The sequence below is a fragment of the Seriola dumerili genome, unplaced genomic scaffold (genome assembly GCF_002260705.1).
Source record: "Seriola dumerili isolate Sdu_G_001 unplaced genomic scaffold, Sdu_1.0 BDQW01000025.1, whole genome shotgun sequence".
Classification (NCBI taxonomy): domain Eukaryota; kingdom Metazoa; phylum Chordata; class Actinopteri; order Carangiformes; family Carangidae; genus Seriola; species Seriola dumerili.
Genome location: NW_019174280.1, coordinates 5,449,443 through 5,465,614, shown reverse-complemented (window position 1 = coordinate 5,465,614; position 16,172 = coordinate 5,449,443). Strand labels below are relative to the sequence as shown.

The following is a 16,172-nucleotide window of genomic DNA, read 5'->3' as shown; positions in this document are numbered from 1 at the left end:
AGCTCAAAAGTGATGATATCACCTATTTCTGTGCATAAGTCATGGTTTGAATTTGTCATCGCATCTGAATCATAATGTGATAACAGTCCTGTGGTTGTTCTCTACCAGCACTGTCAATCACAGCTCACCTGGTAGTGACAGGCAGCACTGTGAGAATCATGTTTTTTGTCATGTTTTGTTTTTATTTCCTCAAGGCCTTCAATACAATTAGCCTGGACTGCTGACAGAGCAGCTGTGTATCTGAACAGGTGGTGGTGAGCACCACAGGGGTGCAGCAGGGGACCATCCTCTCACCTTTCCTCTTCACCCTGTGCAACTCTGACCTCTGTCATCTGCAGAAGTTTCCTGACTCTGCAGTTGTGTAAGGGTGTATCAGTGGTGAGCAGCAGGCAGAGTACAGACACCTGGTGGATCATTTGGTGGATTGGTGTGGAGGTAACTGCTCCTCAATGTCACCAAGACCTATATAGCCAATCTTTTTCACAGCAGACATTTTGACTTGTCATAGCAGGAAAAGCACAGGTGAAATAATGACACCGAGCCGGTGTGTACACCCTGGAACTAGTTCACCTAATTGGAATACAGCCAGTAATGTTACTAATGATGCCTCTGTGAAAAATGTTTGTGGCCTTTTTCACAGCAGGTTTTCACTTGTTATGGTAAGAGAAGAGAAGCACAGGTGTAACCAACACGTTTCCGTTCTGTTCAAGTGTCCCAGTGAGCCATGACAGTGTGACAGAGAGCCAGCATGATACCTGAAGCCAGAGCAGCTAAATGGAATTCAGCCAATAATTTTATGACTTACCTGCTTTTCCTACTGTGAAATGTCAACATGGTCTATTAAAAAAAGCCCTGCTAATGTGTAAATAAGTATTAATTGGTTTTATTGGTAGATAGTCATAATCAGAGATTATGTCTGTTTGTCATAAGATAGACAGACATTGTCATTTGTAAGAGTTTGTAAATGATGATTCAAACTTTTAACTGTATTCAAATTATACAATATGTGGCCTTTGTAAATGAGTCAGTGGTGGTTTTAGCACTAATACTGTATTGCCGTCCTCTGTAGGTCTACAGTCACCCTGCAGGGGACAGCACTGCGCTTTTAGTCGGAAACCGGAAGTTCGTCACCAGTTGGCGACCGCTGCCATTTTGACGTTGGGAAAGAAGAGCTGGGAAACTGCGTGTTCGTTTTTTTCAACGATCTTATTAACACACAAAGTCTTTCACCATGGCTATGCAAGCAGCAAAACGTGCCAATGTAAGTCCAAGCGAGTCGGCTTGTATATTCCATGATAAATATAACTTGTAGTATCACCGCGGCTTGGCTAGGAGCTAGCGTCAGCTTGCGTTAGCATACGGCTAGCCATTTAGCATGCTATCGAATTGAAAACAATCACACTATATAAAACTTGCTTTTTATTGAGGTGACTTTCAGTTGATTATATTACTAAGTGACAGCACTACTCGTTGATGCGGCTTAATTGGGAATATATGTGGTCAAACATTTGAAATATAGCAAAATGAACGCCCATGTAAACATTTTAACATCCGAGCCTGAAGTTGTTAGCTTGTTGTCGTTTCAATACAGCACATAATCCAGTCCAGGGGTGGTGATATGGCATCTGGGAAATTGAAATTATCAGCAATGCCAATACAATGTCCAAGAAGAGAATTTCAGGGAGTTAATGGTCATTTCAGAAAGAATCGAGTCAGATAAACAAAGAAAGTTGTTAACCCGACTACGGTATTGGCAAGATCTGAAGTTACTGTTTCCAGTAGATTAAAAAGCACTTTAAGTATGTTTGATGTGTGACATGGAATTAATGTTGAATTGCCTTAGTAGTAGCTATTACGTCTTGTTTGTTATGCTAAGGTTTATATTGAATACTCCCTTCTGTTTTAACATATTATTTTGTCAGACAATATGTTTCTTTTCTGTTTCCTTGCAGATACGATTACCTCCGGAGGTGAACCGGATCCTGTATGTCAGGAACCTTCCTTACAAGATCACAGCTGAGGAAATGTATGATATCTTCGGGAAATATGGACCAATACGTCAAATCAGAACGTAAGTGTTTTTACCCTGTAGATCTCTGGATTTCCATAGGGCCAAATGAAACACTTATTTACATGGGGTCCATTCATGTGTGTATAGAGATGTATAGGTTCTTGGCAGCAGCCATTTTTTTTTAAAATGAAGGAAACGAAAGCAAGAGTTCTGTTCTGTTAATTGTCATCTTAGCGTCAGACTATGACTCTAAAAATCCTCAGATGGAAGACTACATATATGACATCCACAAATCCAAGTAGACTGGATTGTCTTTTTCATGTGATTAACTTGACAAATTTGTGTTGGGTTAGCAGGGAGACCACCAGTGAGGTGAATTAAAACACAAGTGTAATTGATGCTGCACATCTTTGTAGATAAGAAAGAATCAAATACTGTATCAGTATTGCTCATATATATACATTTACCTATAACATCTTACTTAAAATAGATTCTAAACTGCTTTGGTGCCATGAAATTTCTTTACTGTTGTATGCACACTTAACTTTCTCCTAAATGGTTGTTAGCACCCTGATCATTATGGGCATTTAATCACTTCCTTTATGATTTGTTTTTCTGTCTTCTCAGAGGGAACACGCCTGAAACCAGAGGAACAGCCTATGTAGTATATGAAGACATCTTTGATGCCAAGAACGCCTGTGACCACCTTTCAGGCTTCAACGTCTGCAACCGCTACCTGGTGGTTCTCTACTACAATGCAAACAGAGTATGTATGAGCATTACAGTGTCTGTGATTGGATACGGTCAGGTCAAATGGCACTCAGAATATCATTCAATAAATGTCAGACAAAAATATTATTCTGGAAATGAAAATATTAGGTTTCTGGACACCGTACCCTTGTGCAATTATTCCATCTTTAATATAGTTTTCTCTTATCAACTCTCTTTGCAGGCTTTCCAGAAGATGGACACAAAGAAGAAAGAAGAGCAGTTGAAGCTTCTAAAAGAGAAATATGGCATCAACACAGACCCTCCAAAGTAGCATTCTGGGGAAACCCTCTCACTCCACCACCCCCTACTCCCTTCCCCCAAACCAGAATTTTTCTTTTTCAGTCTGTACAAACTTCACATGTTGTGTCAGGGTGCTGTATTTGGACTTCATTTTTGTTATGTTCCAAGAAAAGTGATTGATAAACAAACAGGTTTTACCAGGATTTAGACAGTGGATGGGTAACATGTTAAACTCTGATTTCTGATATCTTCTTTTCAGCCTCATATTTTTACAAACTTAATTTAAAGCCAACCATGGCCTGCAGTGTGCGATCTGATTTTGAGTTGATCAGTAATGAAAGTGTAAGGTTTCTGTAAAATAAATGTTCCTTTTCTAAAAGCTCTCATCTCTTCCCTTCTACATACTGTATATGTAATGTGGAAGTGCTGTCCTCTGTGCGAACCCTTTTAGATCAATAGACAAAGCATTTCCCACATTTGCAGTGGTTAGGGGGTCGTCCTATTAAGTTTGCCTGAAGCTTTCAATGGCATGTGATGATGTAGTCTCTGGGGTTTTAGTTTGGAGATTTCTGTTTGTGTGTGGGGATACAAACCTCTATGTGAACCCTGTGCAATCAGTGGTTTTGTGCTTAAGAGTCATGGGTAAACATTGCTGCCTTTCTCAGTCATTTCCCCTGAAAAGATTTGGGGTGTACTTTTAAAACTGCATTTCTACCTTCTAGTTTCAGTCAGTGTAAACCCACTTGAAAAACAAACATCTAATCATGTTTCCATAGAGAAATATGGAAAATAGAAACGCTTCTCACCGCTCTTTAAGAAAATCAAAACAAAATCTTTGTCTCAACAGTGACCTCTACTGGTTGGATAGGGCCATTATTTCAGAAATGTGCAGTGCATCCGCACAGCCTTTACAATCCGAAATATTGGAGGGTAGTCATTAAATGTATACCTTGCATTGAGAAACGAGGAAAACAATATTCTATTCTTGTTTAAGAAATGTTTATGAAACAATGAGTTGATCAACTGAAAATGATCCAGCATAATTCATTTGTACCATCTAAATCTACCGGTAATCAACTGTAAAAAAAAATATATATATAGTGGAGTAATGAGTACAATATTTGTAGAGGAGTAGAAATGTAACATTACATAAAAGTGTAACTGTTCGAGTGAATGTACTTTGTACTTTTCCACTGGAGGAGTGACTTTGTAGGAACCCATTGTTGTTTGAAGTGTATCACTTCAACTTTCACTTTCAACCTACAGTCTATGTCAGTGATTCCAAACTAGTGGATAATTCAAATAGAATTACTCATTGATATGTTCTTCAGATCTTTAGAAAATACAGTAAAGTCACAAGACAATTTTATCTGTTGCCATAGCAATTGCATGAGAACTAGTTAGCAAGCAAGCAGAAAAGTCAAAATAAAGTCTGGGTTAAAATTGTCAGCTAATAACAGCGGATAAACATTAGCCAACTTCTTCAAATTAAATGGATGAAGAGTTGAAATAATAAACTAAAGATGGTGGATAAATGGTTGAAATAGAGAGCTAAAAGTAATGGATCAACATTAGCAGAATGAGCCAAAATTAATGGATGAATGGTTGAAATAATTAGCTAAAAGTAACAGGCAGATAGCTGAATTAATTAGCTTAAAATTATGTTTAAGTGGTTGAGATAGCTAAAAGTAAAAGTGACATTTCAGCCGTGTGAAAAATTATTGACGATATGCACTTTTTTGTTGTCTTCATTGAAATGAACATGACAGGAAGGATGTGGTACTTGAGCTACATCAGACAAAAAAATGCTGAGAACCACTGGCCTATAGATGTAGATCTACATGTGATGTTGCTTGAAACGAGGGTGTGTTGAGTTATCAGACCAGACGAGAGCCCATAGAGTTCCTTTTATTAGATTAAATCACAACACAGGGAGTAGTGCAGCCATGTCGTCAGGGACACAATACATGCTACAAAAGAATCCTTGTACACGGTTGCCTTTGCTTACATTTGGTATCTTGATAGCAATAACAGGGTTGTAATTAGAAACATTGTCTGGCCAAAGATGTTCATGTAAAGAAGTTCAGATTAAAAACTTGACAGGGACAAGCCACGCTGCTGAGAGATGACGATGATGACTGGTATGCTAGCTCTTTATTGCAATACTGTCTATTATGACATATCACATCTCCTTTAGCCCCCTTTAGCTCTTAAAACACTGGTAGTATTAATACAGGTTTGGAAAGTGTGTGTGTGTGGTGCTTTCAGACAGAGCCAGGTAAACCTAGTTAAAGACACAGGTGAGCTTAGAGGTTATTTCCGAATCATTTTCTAGGAGGTACCACTCTTCACTGAACTTCTCTACATTTAGTATACATTAGTACGTGTACAATGTGTGAGAGAAGGGAGTAAAAAAGTACAAAAGATTGACTGATTGAGAGAAATACTTTGAGGGGGGAGGTTGGGGAGGGTGAATTGTTCAACCTACTAAACACATGGCTTTACAGTTAGGGCTGCCCTCTAGTAGTTACAGTGTGTAATGAAACGCCTTTCACTGCTCCTCTCTCTACTTTAGCACTCATTTACTTCCACTGAAAAAGACAAACAAGAAAGTTAAAATGCTGCACTGGCCTTTATTTCTGCTCTTATTTTAACACTCAAAGAGTCTAAAAAAAAAACACTCCTCTCGATTCATCATATTGATATGCAGCCTGCAGGCTAATTGGAAATAAGTGGATGTGGTGACACATTAAGTTATAACTAAGTTTGATAACGATGCTCTCCAACTATAGATGAATACTTTGCCTTGTTTCTAATGTAATCTAACTCCAGCTAATGGAAGCTTCATTCATTCTCCGGAGAATCCTGTTTTAAATGTTCGATCTCTCTCTCAAAGACTAATCAGTTTAGCTCCTTTTTTTTTTTTCTTTTTTTTTTTTTTAAATCTCTGATAGTCTCAAAATGATTTATTCATCCACTTGCAACATCTCCTAATTTGTAATGAGATAGTGTGTTTTTAAATGCAGGGGCAGGAAATTTATTTCTTAGCAACATATACTACAGCTAATCTACAAGGAAACATGCTCCCACAGTTAAAGCAGTCAAAAGAAAACACCTCGACAGATCACACGAGTTACATCCCACACGACGATACCTGTAGAAGGACCTACTGCAGTATGATTTTTTTTTCTCCCTCCCTCTCCCACCTACAAGTGTCGCCGCGCTGCTTTGATAAGGCTTTCTGTCTTCCATTACAGGATGCAAAAGGAGGAGCTTTTTAAGGCAGAACCTAAAGGCATGCAAATTAACTACATTTACTTTATTTTTTTTTTATTTTACCGACGGTACAAGCATGTTTTGGAAGGAAAAGTTGGACAAACGCTAATCCATCTCTTCTAGAGTTAATTTAATATTCGAGACGATGGATAGACTGTTGTATTGGAGGCGGATACATTATCATAGGAATTTGGTTCGGTTGACGTTACTCAGTATTATGAAACACATACAGCTAGCATCAGTAAACTCGGAACAATAAATAGAGTAGCGGCAAATTCAACGTAGCACATCACTGATGCGCAAGCTCCAGTAAAATGAAACTGTATGGAAAATACTTTGCACACTTCACATTTTGGCAGTTGATCTTTAAATAATTTAAATATATATTCATATTTATATATCTATATATATTATTTGTGCGAGGTGTTAATATGTAGTGAGAGACTGTGTATGCATGTGTGTGTGTTCTGTTAGTGTATCTGTCTGTGGTGTAAGTGTGCACCCGCACTCTTGCACCCGCACACTCTTGTATGTTGTGTGTAGATCTTTTTATAGCAAATAACATTCTCATGCACACGAGTGTTTCAAACACAAGAAGCAGATCCATTGAAAGGTAGTCCAAGCATATATTTTTTTTTTCAGTGGAAATAGCTGCAAACTGAATGGAACATGAAATTCTTTCTGTGCAGTCCGTGGCGGCTGGTGGAGCGCTCCGCTCGCCCTCCGGCCTATTTCTGAAGGTCACACTGCAGCAGTAATACGATGGACGGGTCGCTCTTGGCCGCCTCTTTGAACTCCTCCAGCGAGATCTGGTCGTCGTTGTTCTTATCCATCTTGGAGAAGATCTTGTCCACCCTCTGCTCGGGCGTCAGGCCGTCCTCGTTCATCTTCATCATGATCACTGTACCCACCATCTTGTAGATCGCCTGCAGGGGGAGAAAGAGGACAGCAGATTTTTTAAAAGAGATATGAAACATCTCGAAGTCGTTTAATGTATCCGTGTTTCCTTCACTTGTTGTTTCCTGAGAAATGTGAGGAAACAGGAATCAAGGAAACACATTTTTAATAAAAATGAAATGTCCTGCTGTTGAACCATTATCTGAAGACATGGGACAGCTGGATCAGGTGTTAAATGCTCTGTAGCACTTTGGAGTTTTTATTTGTACAGAGAGTGTGATGTGCATATATAATAAGAGTGCACAGTAACTACAGTCTGCAGTTTCATGTACTGTATGTCTAAACTAAATGTGAACTATCAATTCACTATCTATTACTCTCTATCTCTACTATCAATTATTTCTCTATTTATAGATACGTCCATCCAGTTTGGGGCTTTACTACTCAAAAGATGAATATAAACAAGGAATTAATGCTTTTTTTTTTTTTTATAAAATTGATCGATTACTTCCATCTGCACGTATGAATATTCTTTCTGTAAAACCATTATCTAATAACCCAGGTTGCAAAAATAATTTCGTATCTTAAATGTTTTACAGAGATGTGAATATATCTCTCATCAAAATATACTTTCTACAGCATCACATGTGAGCGAATAGAAATGAAGTTGGTAGACAGGTAAATTTTATTGCTGAACAACAAAAAGTCTCTCCTCGCTCCACGAGACGGGTTAAAAGGGGAAATGACAGATCATGAATAATTCAATAAGGGAACTGGGATGAACTCGGAGAGAGCGAGGGGCAGGGAGCAGCTTTCTGACTTCCTCAAACAAAGTGCCTATAATTCTGGATGAGTCGGCTCTAAACGGGCACTTCTGCCTCTTGTTGCTTGTTTCATATTCTTTGTGTTTATGAATAATCAGTGTCTTGTCAGGCCCTGCGGGCTCGGCCCTCTGCTGTACAACCTTTAACTAAAATGTGCTGCATCCTCGTGACTCAGCAGGTTGTAGAGAAAACAAGGCATGTGTCAATGTGTCACATGCTTACACGCTGTAGCCACCTAACAGCAGGGAATATTTAAAAATAATATTGCATGTGATGAATGTAAAAACTATGGCAAATAAATGGTGCTTCTGACTGAAATGTATGGATTTTATTGGACATTAATCTAACAGATGTAACATATGTGAAATCAATACACTGTGTTTTGCTTACCTCGATGATCTCCAGCATCTCCACCCGTGTGATCTTGCCGTCTCCGTCCAGGTCATACATGTTGAAGGCCCAGTTGAGTTTCTGCTCGAAGCTGCCTCGTGATGTGATGGACAACGCGCAGATGAACTCTCTGAAGTCGATGGTGCCGTCGCCGTTCTTGTCGAAGGTCCTGAAGGCGTGCTGGGCGAACTTGGATGCGTCACCGTAAGGGAAGAACTGGAATGAAAAAGAAAAAAAGGTAGAAACGTAAGTATATCTTTCAATGTTGGCTTTGTTTTGCGATCGGCTCATAAAATAATGTTCGCCCAAACCTTTTCATGAGCTTACGAAAAGCGTAGGAAAATAAAAAATGTCACCGTCTTGCTGGGTAGCATTTGCCAATAGTTTCAGGTCTATAAAACGAGCCTCTAAACTTTACATTACAACTTTAACAGTCAGAAATTTGATTCTCTCACTGATGAAAACACCAACCAACAGGAACATAAGCAAGACAGTAGTGCCACAATAAACCACATTTGCACTCACACTCCAAAACTAGCATGTACCTTGTGATCTGTTAGGTCATAAACACATGGATTGGGGATTAGAGGCTGAAAATCCCGGTATGGTAAAAGTGAAAAATAAAAATTGGTGAGGCCACAGTCAGATGTGGAAGTTTACATTTTGAAAACAGATGTGGTTATTTGGGAATGACAAATAATTATCTGCATTTAAAATCAATGGATATTCATTATCTAAATTAATTTAGTGAACTTTGATTTCCCATTACCATCCAGTGCTTGTGAATGTTTACATCACCATCCACACTGTCAGGTGGCCTAAAACCGTCTTACAGATTTTTCGTACAGTCAGTTACCTTGAGAAACCTGTCACTTCAAACCCTCTACAGCCTGCAGTCTTTCCTCAGGGATGCATATGAAATTCTAAAATTGGCAACAACAACAGTGTAGTCTCTATTGATCCCCGAAGGGAAGCTGTCTTCTCCCTTAGGCCCCGACACAGAAAGGTCAGGTCACCGACACACAGCAGCCAGGAGCTGGCGGGGCCATTCATCTGCTCGGAGAAACTTTCCCACACTGAATACGTCCTGACACATGTGACATGAATATGAGTCCTCAGGTTATAAGAGCTTCTCTTTCAAAACTCAAAACTTCCCACTGCAGTAGTTTCCTGTTGTGTCTGTGCACAAAGTCTTATATTTGTATATCACTTATAAACTGTGTGTTTCCTGAAAGTTAAAGATACATGGGTGTTGTATTCAGGCTAAATAGACTTATGAAATTGGGCTTTAATGGGTCCTGTGGGTCTAATCAGCCTCATATTCTCACTGTTATATTTCATTTTGATAAACTGTAATAACTTGGTAACCCCTTAACATCATCTAGTGCCATTATCAGGTCAAAATTATGATTTGTCCAATACTTTGGTTAATGACAAAGTACCTGCAAAGTGACTTTCACACTACAGTCTATGCTTTCACATCAGCCTCAGCTGCTTTGTGTTTAGTGCTAATTAGCAAATGTTAGCATGCTGATAACAAACTAAAATACAAACTAAAACAAACATTTTAGTTTGTTAGCATGCTGCTAAAAAAACTAAAATGGAGAACATGGTAAATATTACCTGCAAAACATAACCATGTTAAAAATTGTCATTGTGAGCATGTTAGCATGCTGATGTTAGCATTTAGCTCAGATCACCACAGTTACTAAGAGCTACTAGCAAGGCTTGTTAAATTCTAAACAAACATACACAAATACACAAGATTTTTCAAATATATCAAACACTCATGATAAAATACATTTTCCCTTTGATGTGATTCTACAGTCCAGCACCAGGACTGAATAGGTCGGGGTCAACGACACACAGCAGCCAGGAGCCATTCATCTGCTATGAGAAATGAATGAAACTAAAATCAAATCTAAACCAAGACAACAGAATTTATTTTTGTCCTTTACAAATGTAGAAGGATACTGATCATACTCAACCTTGATCTGCTTCTGTCCAACGTCACCACAATCTACGGCCCAAGTCGACCGTATATAACTTAGTGAGAAATGCCATGGATCAGCTTTTCACAGCGCTGTCAGAACCTTAAAGCCCCTCTACGTGCATCCCAGCGCCACATGTACAGGAGATCAGAGGTTAATGCAGTAACTCTGTGGTTGACCGCTGAGCCCAGGTTCGGTTCGTCATCCACTGTAGACGATGAACCCCGTGGGTGGCCGCGAGAAGCCGAGCGATTCATCAGATGTAACCTTCCACTTGACCTCTCTGGTAAAAACTCTTAGAGCCGATGGGTAATCTAAGCTGAGCGCGGCTGCTCTCTGAGGACTTGTGTAAACAAAAGAGAGCTGGTGTTGCAGAAACAGCCTTCATCGAGGAAATGGAGCAAACTGGAAGAGATGTTAATTTTTAAATAAATAATATATATTCAACATCTTCAGGAAGGACAGAAACAAAGAAATCACTGAAAAAGAAAGCCAGGTGCTCTTGAACTTTGTGCTACCTATTTGGCTTTGTTTGCTCATATACAGTGAATTCTGCAAGCATGAATTTAAGTCAGCAAAAATCAACTCAGAGGAAAAGAAGGACCGTCTTCATTTTAAAATATATCTGCCAGCAAATGTCAGCAGATCCTGTGCTGACATTTGCTGGACTAAAACTAAAAGGAACCGCACATTTTCAGAAGGAAGTCAGGTTTTATAAGTAAGGCCCTAAAAGGTTAAATGTTGTTAATAACTGATATGCAAACTATAGATCTAACCTTGTGCTTGGCTGGACATGTTCCTGGAATTTCTACTATTGTAAATCTTAAACCTGCATTAATTGATTTCTTTTGTCTACGTGAGAGCAGTGGAAACACAGTGTAATCTCGATACTGACATATTATTATCACCTTATAAAGACGAGATGGCTAACATGATGGAAAACAGTCGCTTATTTACAACGAGCGGAGTATATATGTATATATAGTCAGTGTATCACCTGCAGTAGATCCGCCTTAGTTGCGCTTGTGCGTATTAATATGGTAGTTCAATNGGCTAACATGATGGAAAACAGTCGCTTATTTACAACGAGCAGAGTATTCGTCTGGAGTCATGTTTCCGACCCTTTAAAGTGATAGTTTGGGTGATTTGACGTGGGGTCATGTGAGGTACTTACTGTATATATAGTCAGTGTATCACCTGCAGTAGATCCGCTTTAGTTGCGCTTGTGCGTATTAATATGGTAGTTCAACGGTTCACAAAATGTAGTTCCAAAGAAAGGCACACTTCGACGGCAAACAAAGCAGTGGAAATATTCAAAATAAAGCGTACACTTAAAGTGATATTGTTTTTTTCTGTGGACATGTTTTTAAGTGGCTAAAAAAACGTTTTTTTGCCAATGGCCCCGCCCACAGCAGCACATCGCTCAGCTCCTACGCCGGTGCTCCTGCGTGCTTCTACAACCTGGAATCGCGCAAATCCAAATCTACTACAGGTAATACACTGACTATAGATAAGTACCTCACACAACCCCACGTCAAGTAACCCAAACTGTCACTTTAAGAATCTAAGTCTCGTATTCACTCTCCTTTGAGCTGTACTTTGGTTCCCTCCAACTCCAGAAGGAAATATTTGTTTCTTTGGTGAGTTTTTAGAGCTTTTTCACTTCCTGTTGCGTCTCGAAATGTTGTCGAGAGTGAATCCAAACAGTAAAGTTATGGGCCCTTAAACCAAAACAATGAATTTCTGAGAAGCTTTGCAGCCGCGGGGGACTTCAGGGTCAGGTGATAATTATGTGTGGGTTCGTCACTATGAGAGACCACTGTTGAATTACACACATTCATTTGATCAATTATTAATATGAAAAATATTGATCTCCAAAGAAGCCAAAACTTTCAAAAGCAGATGAAAAAATATCCGCTGCGGTCTCAGTAAGCCATCAGAGGCACGTGTACTTTTGTTTTAGGCAGTACAAGGCTGTTCAACACTGTGTCCTTGTCCGTGAGCGCAGTAGACAGGCTCATACACAGAAAAAGGCAAGGACGCTGCCCTAGCCTCTCCTTAGAGCAACAGCCCCGCAACACGCACAAACTGTCTGGAGTCACGACAAGGGGGGCGTGGGGGTGGGAGGTGCGAGGCCATGAATCCTAATGGGAAAGGAGAGAGTGCAGTAGATGGGAGAGGAAAGAGAGAGGAGGGAGGAGGAGAAAGAAATAGAGACAAAGGGAGGCAGGGTTAGGCAGGGAGAGTCAGTTCAGGTTGCAAAGCTGCCCATCTGCAATAAGGTCCCACCCATGTAAATTCTGCTGCAGTAGCAAACCCATCAGACTGCAGAGAGAAGTTAACAGACGGAGGACATGGAGGGCGGAGCATGAATGAAAACAGGAAAGAAAAGATGGAGGAGCTGACTAAAATGAGAGTGACAGAGAGCGTGTTAGAGGGAGTGTGACGGCGGTGGAGCTCAGTTTCCCCCGGTCCAGGTCCTGATCTGCTCATCTGCTCAGGAGAAGCCAAACTAATTTGAGGAGAGGAACCCGCCTCGGGACAAGGAGGGAGGGAGGGGGCTGGCGCAAATCTGCCAGGATGAACGGGACGCTGCCCGACACTTTCTGCACAAATGCGACGTGGCTTCCTTCCCATGAGCGCTGCCTCCTGCCTGTCCCCGTATGGCCCTGCCTCGGCTCATCTGCCTGGGCCTGGAGGAGGCACGTGGACGGACAGGGCGACGTGGGAAGGAAAAATTGAGGGGAGGGAAGGAAGAGGGCAGGAAGAAAGGTGTCAGAGAAGGGAAAGGGGGATGTTTAACGGAGGAGGGGAGAAAGCCAGTGCGGCTCTTCGACAATCTGCCAAGTTACGAAACACTTTGTTATGTAAAAACTCAGCGAAGAAAGAAAGAAAGTAAGTGGGGCAGGGGGATGAGACTGTGAAATTCACTCCATCTTTCCTGTCTCTGCCACATGTAAAAGCGTTGTCAGATGTCACAGATGGAAAACACGTGGAAACAGGCAGCAAACGTCCAGGATGGAAAACAAAACCTTCACTAGATGGCACACAATAACCGTTTAACAACCGAAACGACCCAGTCAGGACTCGAAGCTACTGTTTCCTCGCCTTTACAGCTATGGATATTAGGCTGTTAACATTTCCATTAAGTCTTATTCCTCTTCTGATTTGCCTCCTATTTGCCATTATGGCTGTTTGATATGGCTGTTTGGAGCCGGCCATCAAAGGACAGGCTGAATGCCAGACTGCTTCTGCCCACTCAGGGTAGAGCCAGGCGGACAGGCACAGCTGGCTTAATAAAAGCTAATGTCGCTGCGTTTGTGTGCGTCAGTGAGGCCTATTCTGTCAAACAGATACCCAACAACCACACACACACACACACACACACACACACACACACAAAACCCAAAACATGCTGCTGTTAAATGGAACATTAAAGCCTTCATAATCAGCTTGCAAGCTGGCACCACAGGAAGAAAGGAAAATAAAAAGAGAGAGTGGGAGAGTAATAGTGCGACAGAGAAAGACACACCTCCCTAGTCCCACTTTAACGAAGGCCGTTTCACACTAACAGAGCAGTGACTGACCGCTACACCACGAGAACGGATGAATAATACAGCACAAGGCGGTGATTCAACAGAAATCCTCAAATGAGAAGCTCGTCAGTAAGGAGCGACTTGTGTTTGGGTCTGAAAATAACGTCCGAGTTAGGTAACAGCGGCGTTCGATCCAGATTTGTGTTTGCGTTGCCCGGTCTGTGCTGCCAGCTCTTCAGATAACAGTTAAGCTGTACAGACATCTTGCAGCTTAAAAGCTTCCAATGATGAGCTCGCAAGGGTCAGGATTTAAACGCGATGAAGATTTATTTACTATATGTGCGTTCTGTTGCAGTTTGGGATATGCGTGTAACTGGATTACTGTTATCTGAGTACCAAAAAAAAAATTTTTTTTAAAGTGGTCGATGTAAGCCTTCATGAGTGAAACTGATCTGAAACAGCTTCCAGCATTCTGATACATGAGGACATCTCCCCTCACAGCCTGCAGTCATAAATCACTCAGTTTTATTTGCTCTTTGGACCATTAACTAATAATTACTTTCATTTTCAGTTGATCTATTGATTCTTTTATCATTTAATTAATTGATTATTTGGTTTATAAATTGATAATATCACTACTTAGAGCTTAGCAGAGCCAAATGGTTTATGTAGAGATGTAATCATTTGATCAGCAGACCAAAACCCCTTGAGTCCTAAGATTATTCCTGAGCTTTCAATCCACATCTTGCAGACTTCCTCATGACAACTAAGCTAAATCTGTCCATTGAGGAATACTAGTAAGTGGACCTTGAGTCGAGATTTTAGTCAAATTTCTGTTTCCAAAGTGAAGAAATCATTTGTTTTCAAGCTAAACTCAAAAGTCTTTGTTCCATAATGACACAGAAGGAAGCCACTATTAGTTTTTAAAGCTGCAATCAGAAATCATAACATTACATTGTCAGTCTACCGCTAGGTGGCGCAAACACATCATGAGCAGCTTGTTTTTTATAATCATGTGCCTACAACGTGTAATTACAGCTCCATCTATAATGAAAGTCTTATTTCCACTGTATTGCCATGGTAACGTGTCTGCCTTGATGCTAGTGGTCAATATACAGGTATAAAGACAGACTACTTCCTTCCGCTAAGTTAGCAAGGCTACCTTTTTGGTAGCCTTGCTAACTTAGCTTTACTTTGTTTATATTGTCAGCAGCTAATCTTTTGTTTTTTAATAGACAGAATATTTTTTTCATTTGGTTTTTACAGTTGTAGTTGTATAAAAACATGAAGTGGAAACACTGAACTCATGATTGAACGAAAAACATCATCGGATATAAACAGTCAAAAAATTGTGTTTGATATCAGTAATACCGTAAGCGCCACGTTATAACTTTAAGCTTTTGTTCCATTTATCTTATCTTGATCAAATAATTTAATTAAGACCCAGAAGCATCTGTTTATTCCTGCTGTCATTAATCACACCTGACAAAGCGACAGACCTGCCTAAACAGACCTGTCCCTGTCCTCACTCTCTCCCAGAGGACGACCCTATGAGTGATCCTCCATGCACTCACTCTCCCATAATGAACTGACCTGCACCACCGCGCTGATGATGCCTCGCTCTGTCGTGTGTTGCTCTGTTTTCCACTGATAGAGTCTGATTCCCCATCTATCCATCTCTATATTCTCCCTGCTGCTTCCATAGTCCAGAGACTCATGATAAAAACATAAGTGTGCGCGTACACACACACACACACACACACACACACACACACACACACACACACACACACACACTCTTTTGGGAGCCTCAGAGCTCATTTCTGCTCAGATTCCCTCTCCCTAAGCAACGGAGATAGTTGAATATTTTTTTGCCCCATGGATAAATGTTATTACCTGCAGGACTACAGAAGGTGCCACAGAAAAATGAATCCTTTGCTGTTAACTGCTCCGTGACCACCAAAACTGGAGCATCACAGAATAGATGAAAATAGAATACAACAGAACAGATCTGAGATCTTATCAGAATTTATGGTCTAATATTTCCAATCAGCTTCCATGAAGCCCACAAGGTCATATCTCCTCGGTTAAGGGTCCTACAGGATACTGCTGTTCTTATCAACAATATGTAGCAGCTTTGCCGTTGGCTATTCATCTCCCCAGCAGACAAGCACAGGTGTAAAGGTCGGTCTGAGACTGTAATTTGCCCTTCAAAGCACTTGAGGTCTGTATTTTC

At 40.5% G+C, this 16,172-nt stretch overlaps 2 protein-coding genes across 2 annotated transcripts in view; one reads left to right on the top strand and one right to left on the bottom strand.

Annotated features, from left to right (window-relative positions):
• The first annotated feature begins 1,124 nt into the window (after positions 1–1,124).
• On the top strand, positions 1,125–3,405 carry sf3b6 (splicing factor 3b subunit 6). The gene is made up of 4 exons (XM_022764607.1): positions 1,125–1,261; positions 1,953–2,071; positions 2,639–2,777; positions 2,964–3,405. Exons 1-4 carry the CDS (start codon positions 1,232–1,234, stop codon positions 3,051–3,053), a joined length of 378 nt encoding a protein of 125 aa, XP_022620328.1. The 5' UTR covers positions 1,125–1,231; the 3' UTR covers positions 3,054–3,405.
• Positions 3,406–4,914: 1,509 nt separating this feature from the next.
• LOC111236008 (visinin-like protein 1) overlaps positions 4,915–16,172 on the bottom strand; it is a 32,881-nt gene continuing 21,623 nt past the window's right edge. Inside the window, exons 3-4 of the mRNA XM_022764596.1 lie at positions 8,410–8,625; positions 4,915–7,224 (exon numbers count right to left, since the gene is read on the bottom strand). Coding sequence (XP_022620317.1) covers positions 7,027–7,224; positions 8,410–8,625 — 414 coding nt within the window. The 3' untranslated portion in view covers positions 4,915–7,026. The remainder of the gene's footprint in view (positions 7,225–8,409; positions 8,626–16,172) is intronic.

Coding starts and splice junctions, on each gene's coding strand:
- sf3b6 (XM_022764607.1), top strand. CDS start 1,232: ATGGCTATGCAAGCAGCAAAACGTGCCAAT. Junction 2,072..2,638: donor CCAATACGTCAAATCAGAAC/GTAAGTGTTTTT, acceptor CTGTCTTCTCAG/AGGGAACACGCCTGAAACCA. Junction 2,778..2,963: donor TCTACTACAATGCAAACAGA/GTATGTATGAGC, acceptor CTCTCTTTGCAG/GCTTTCCAGAAGATGGACAC.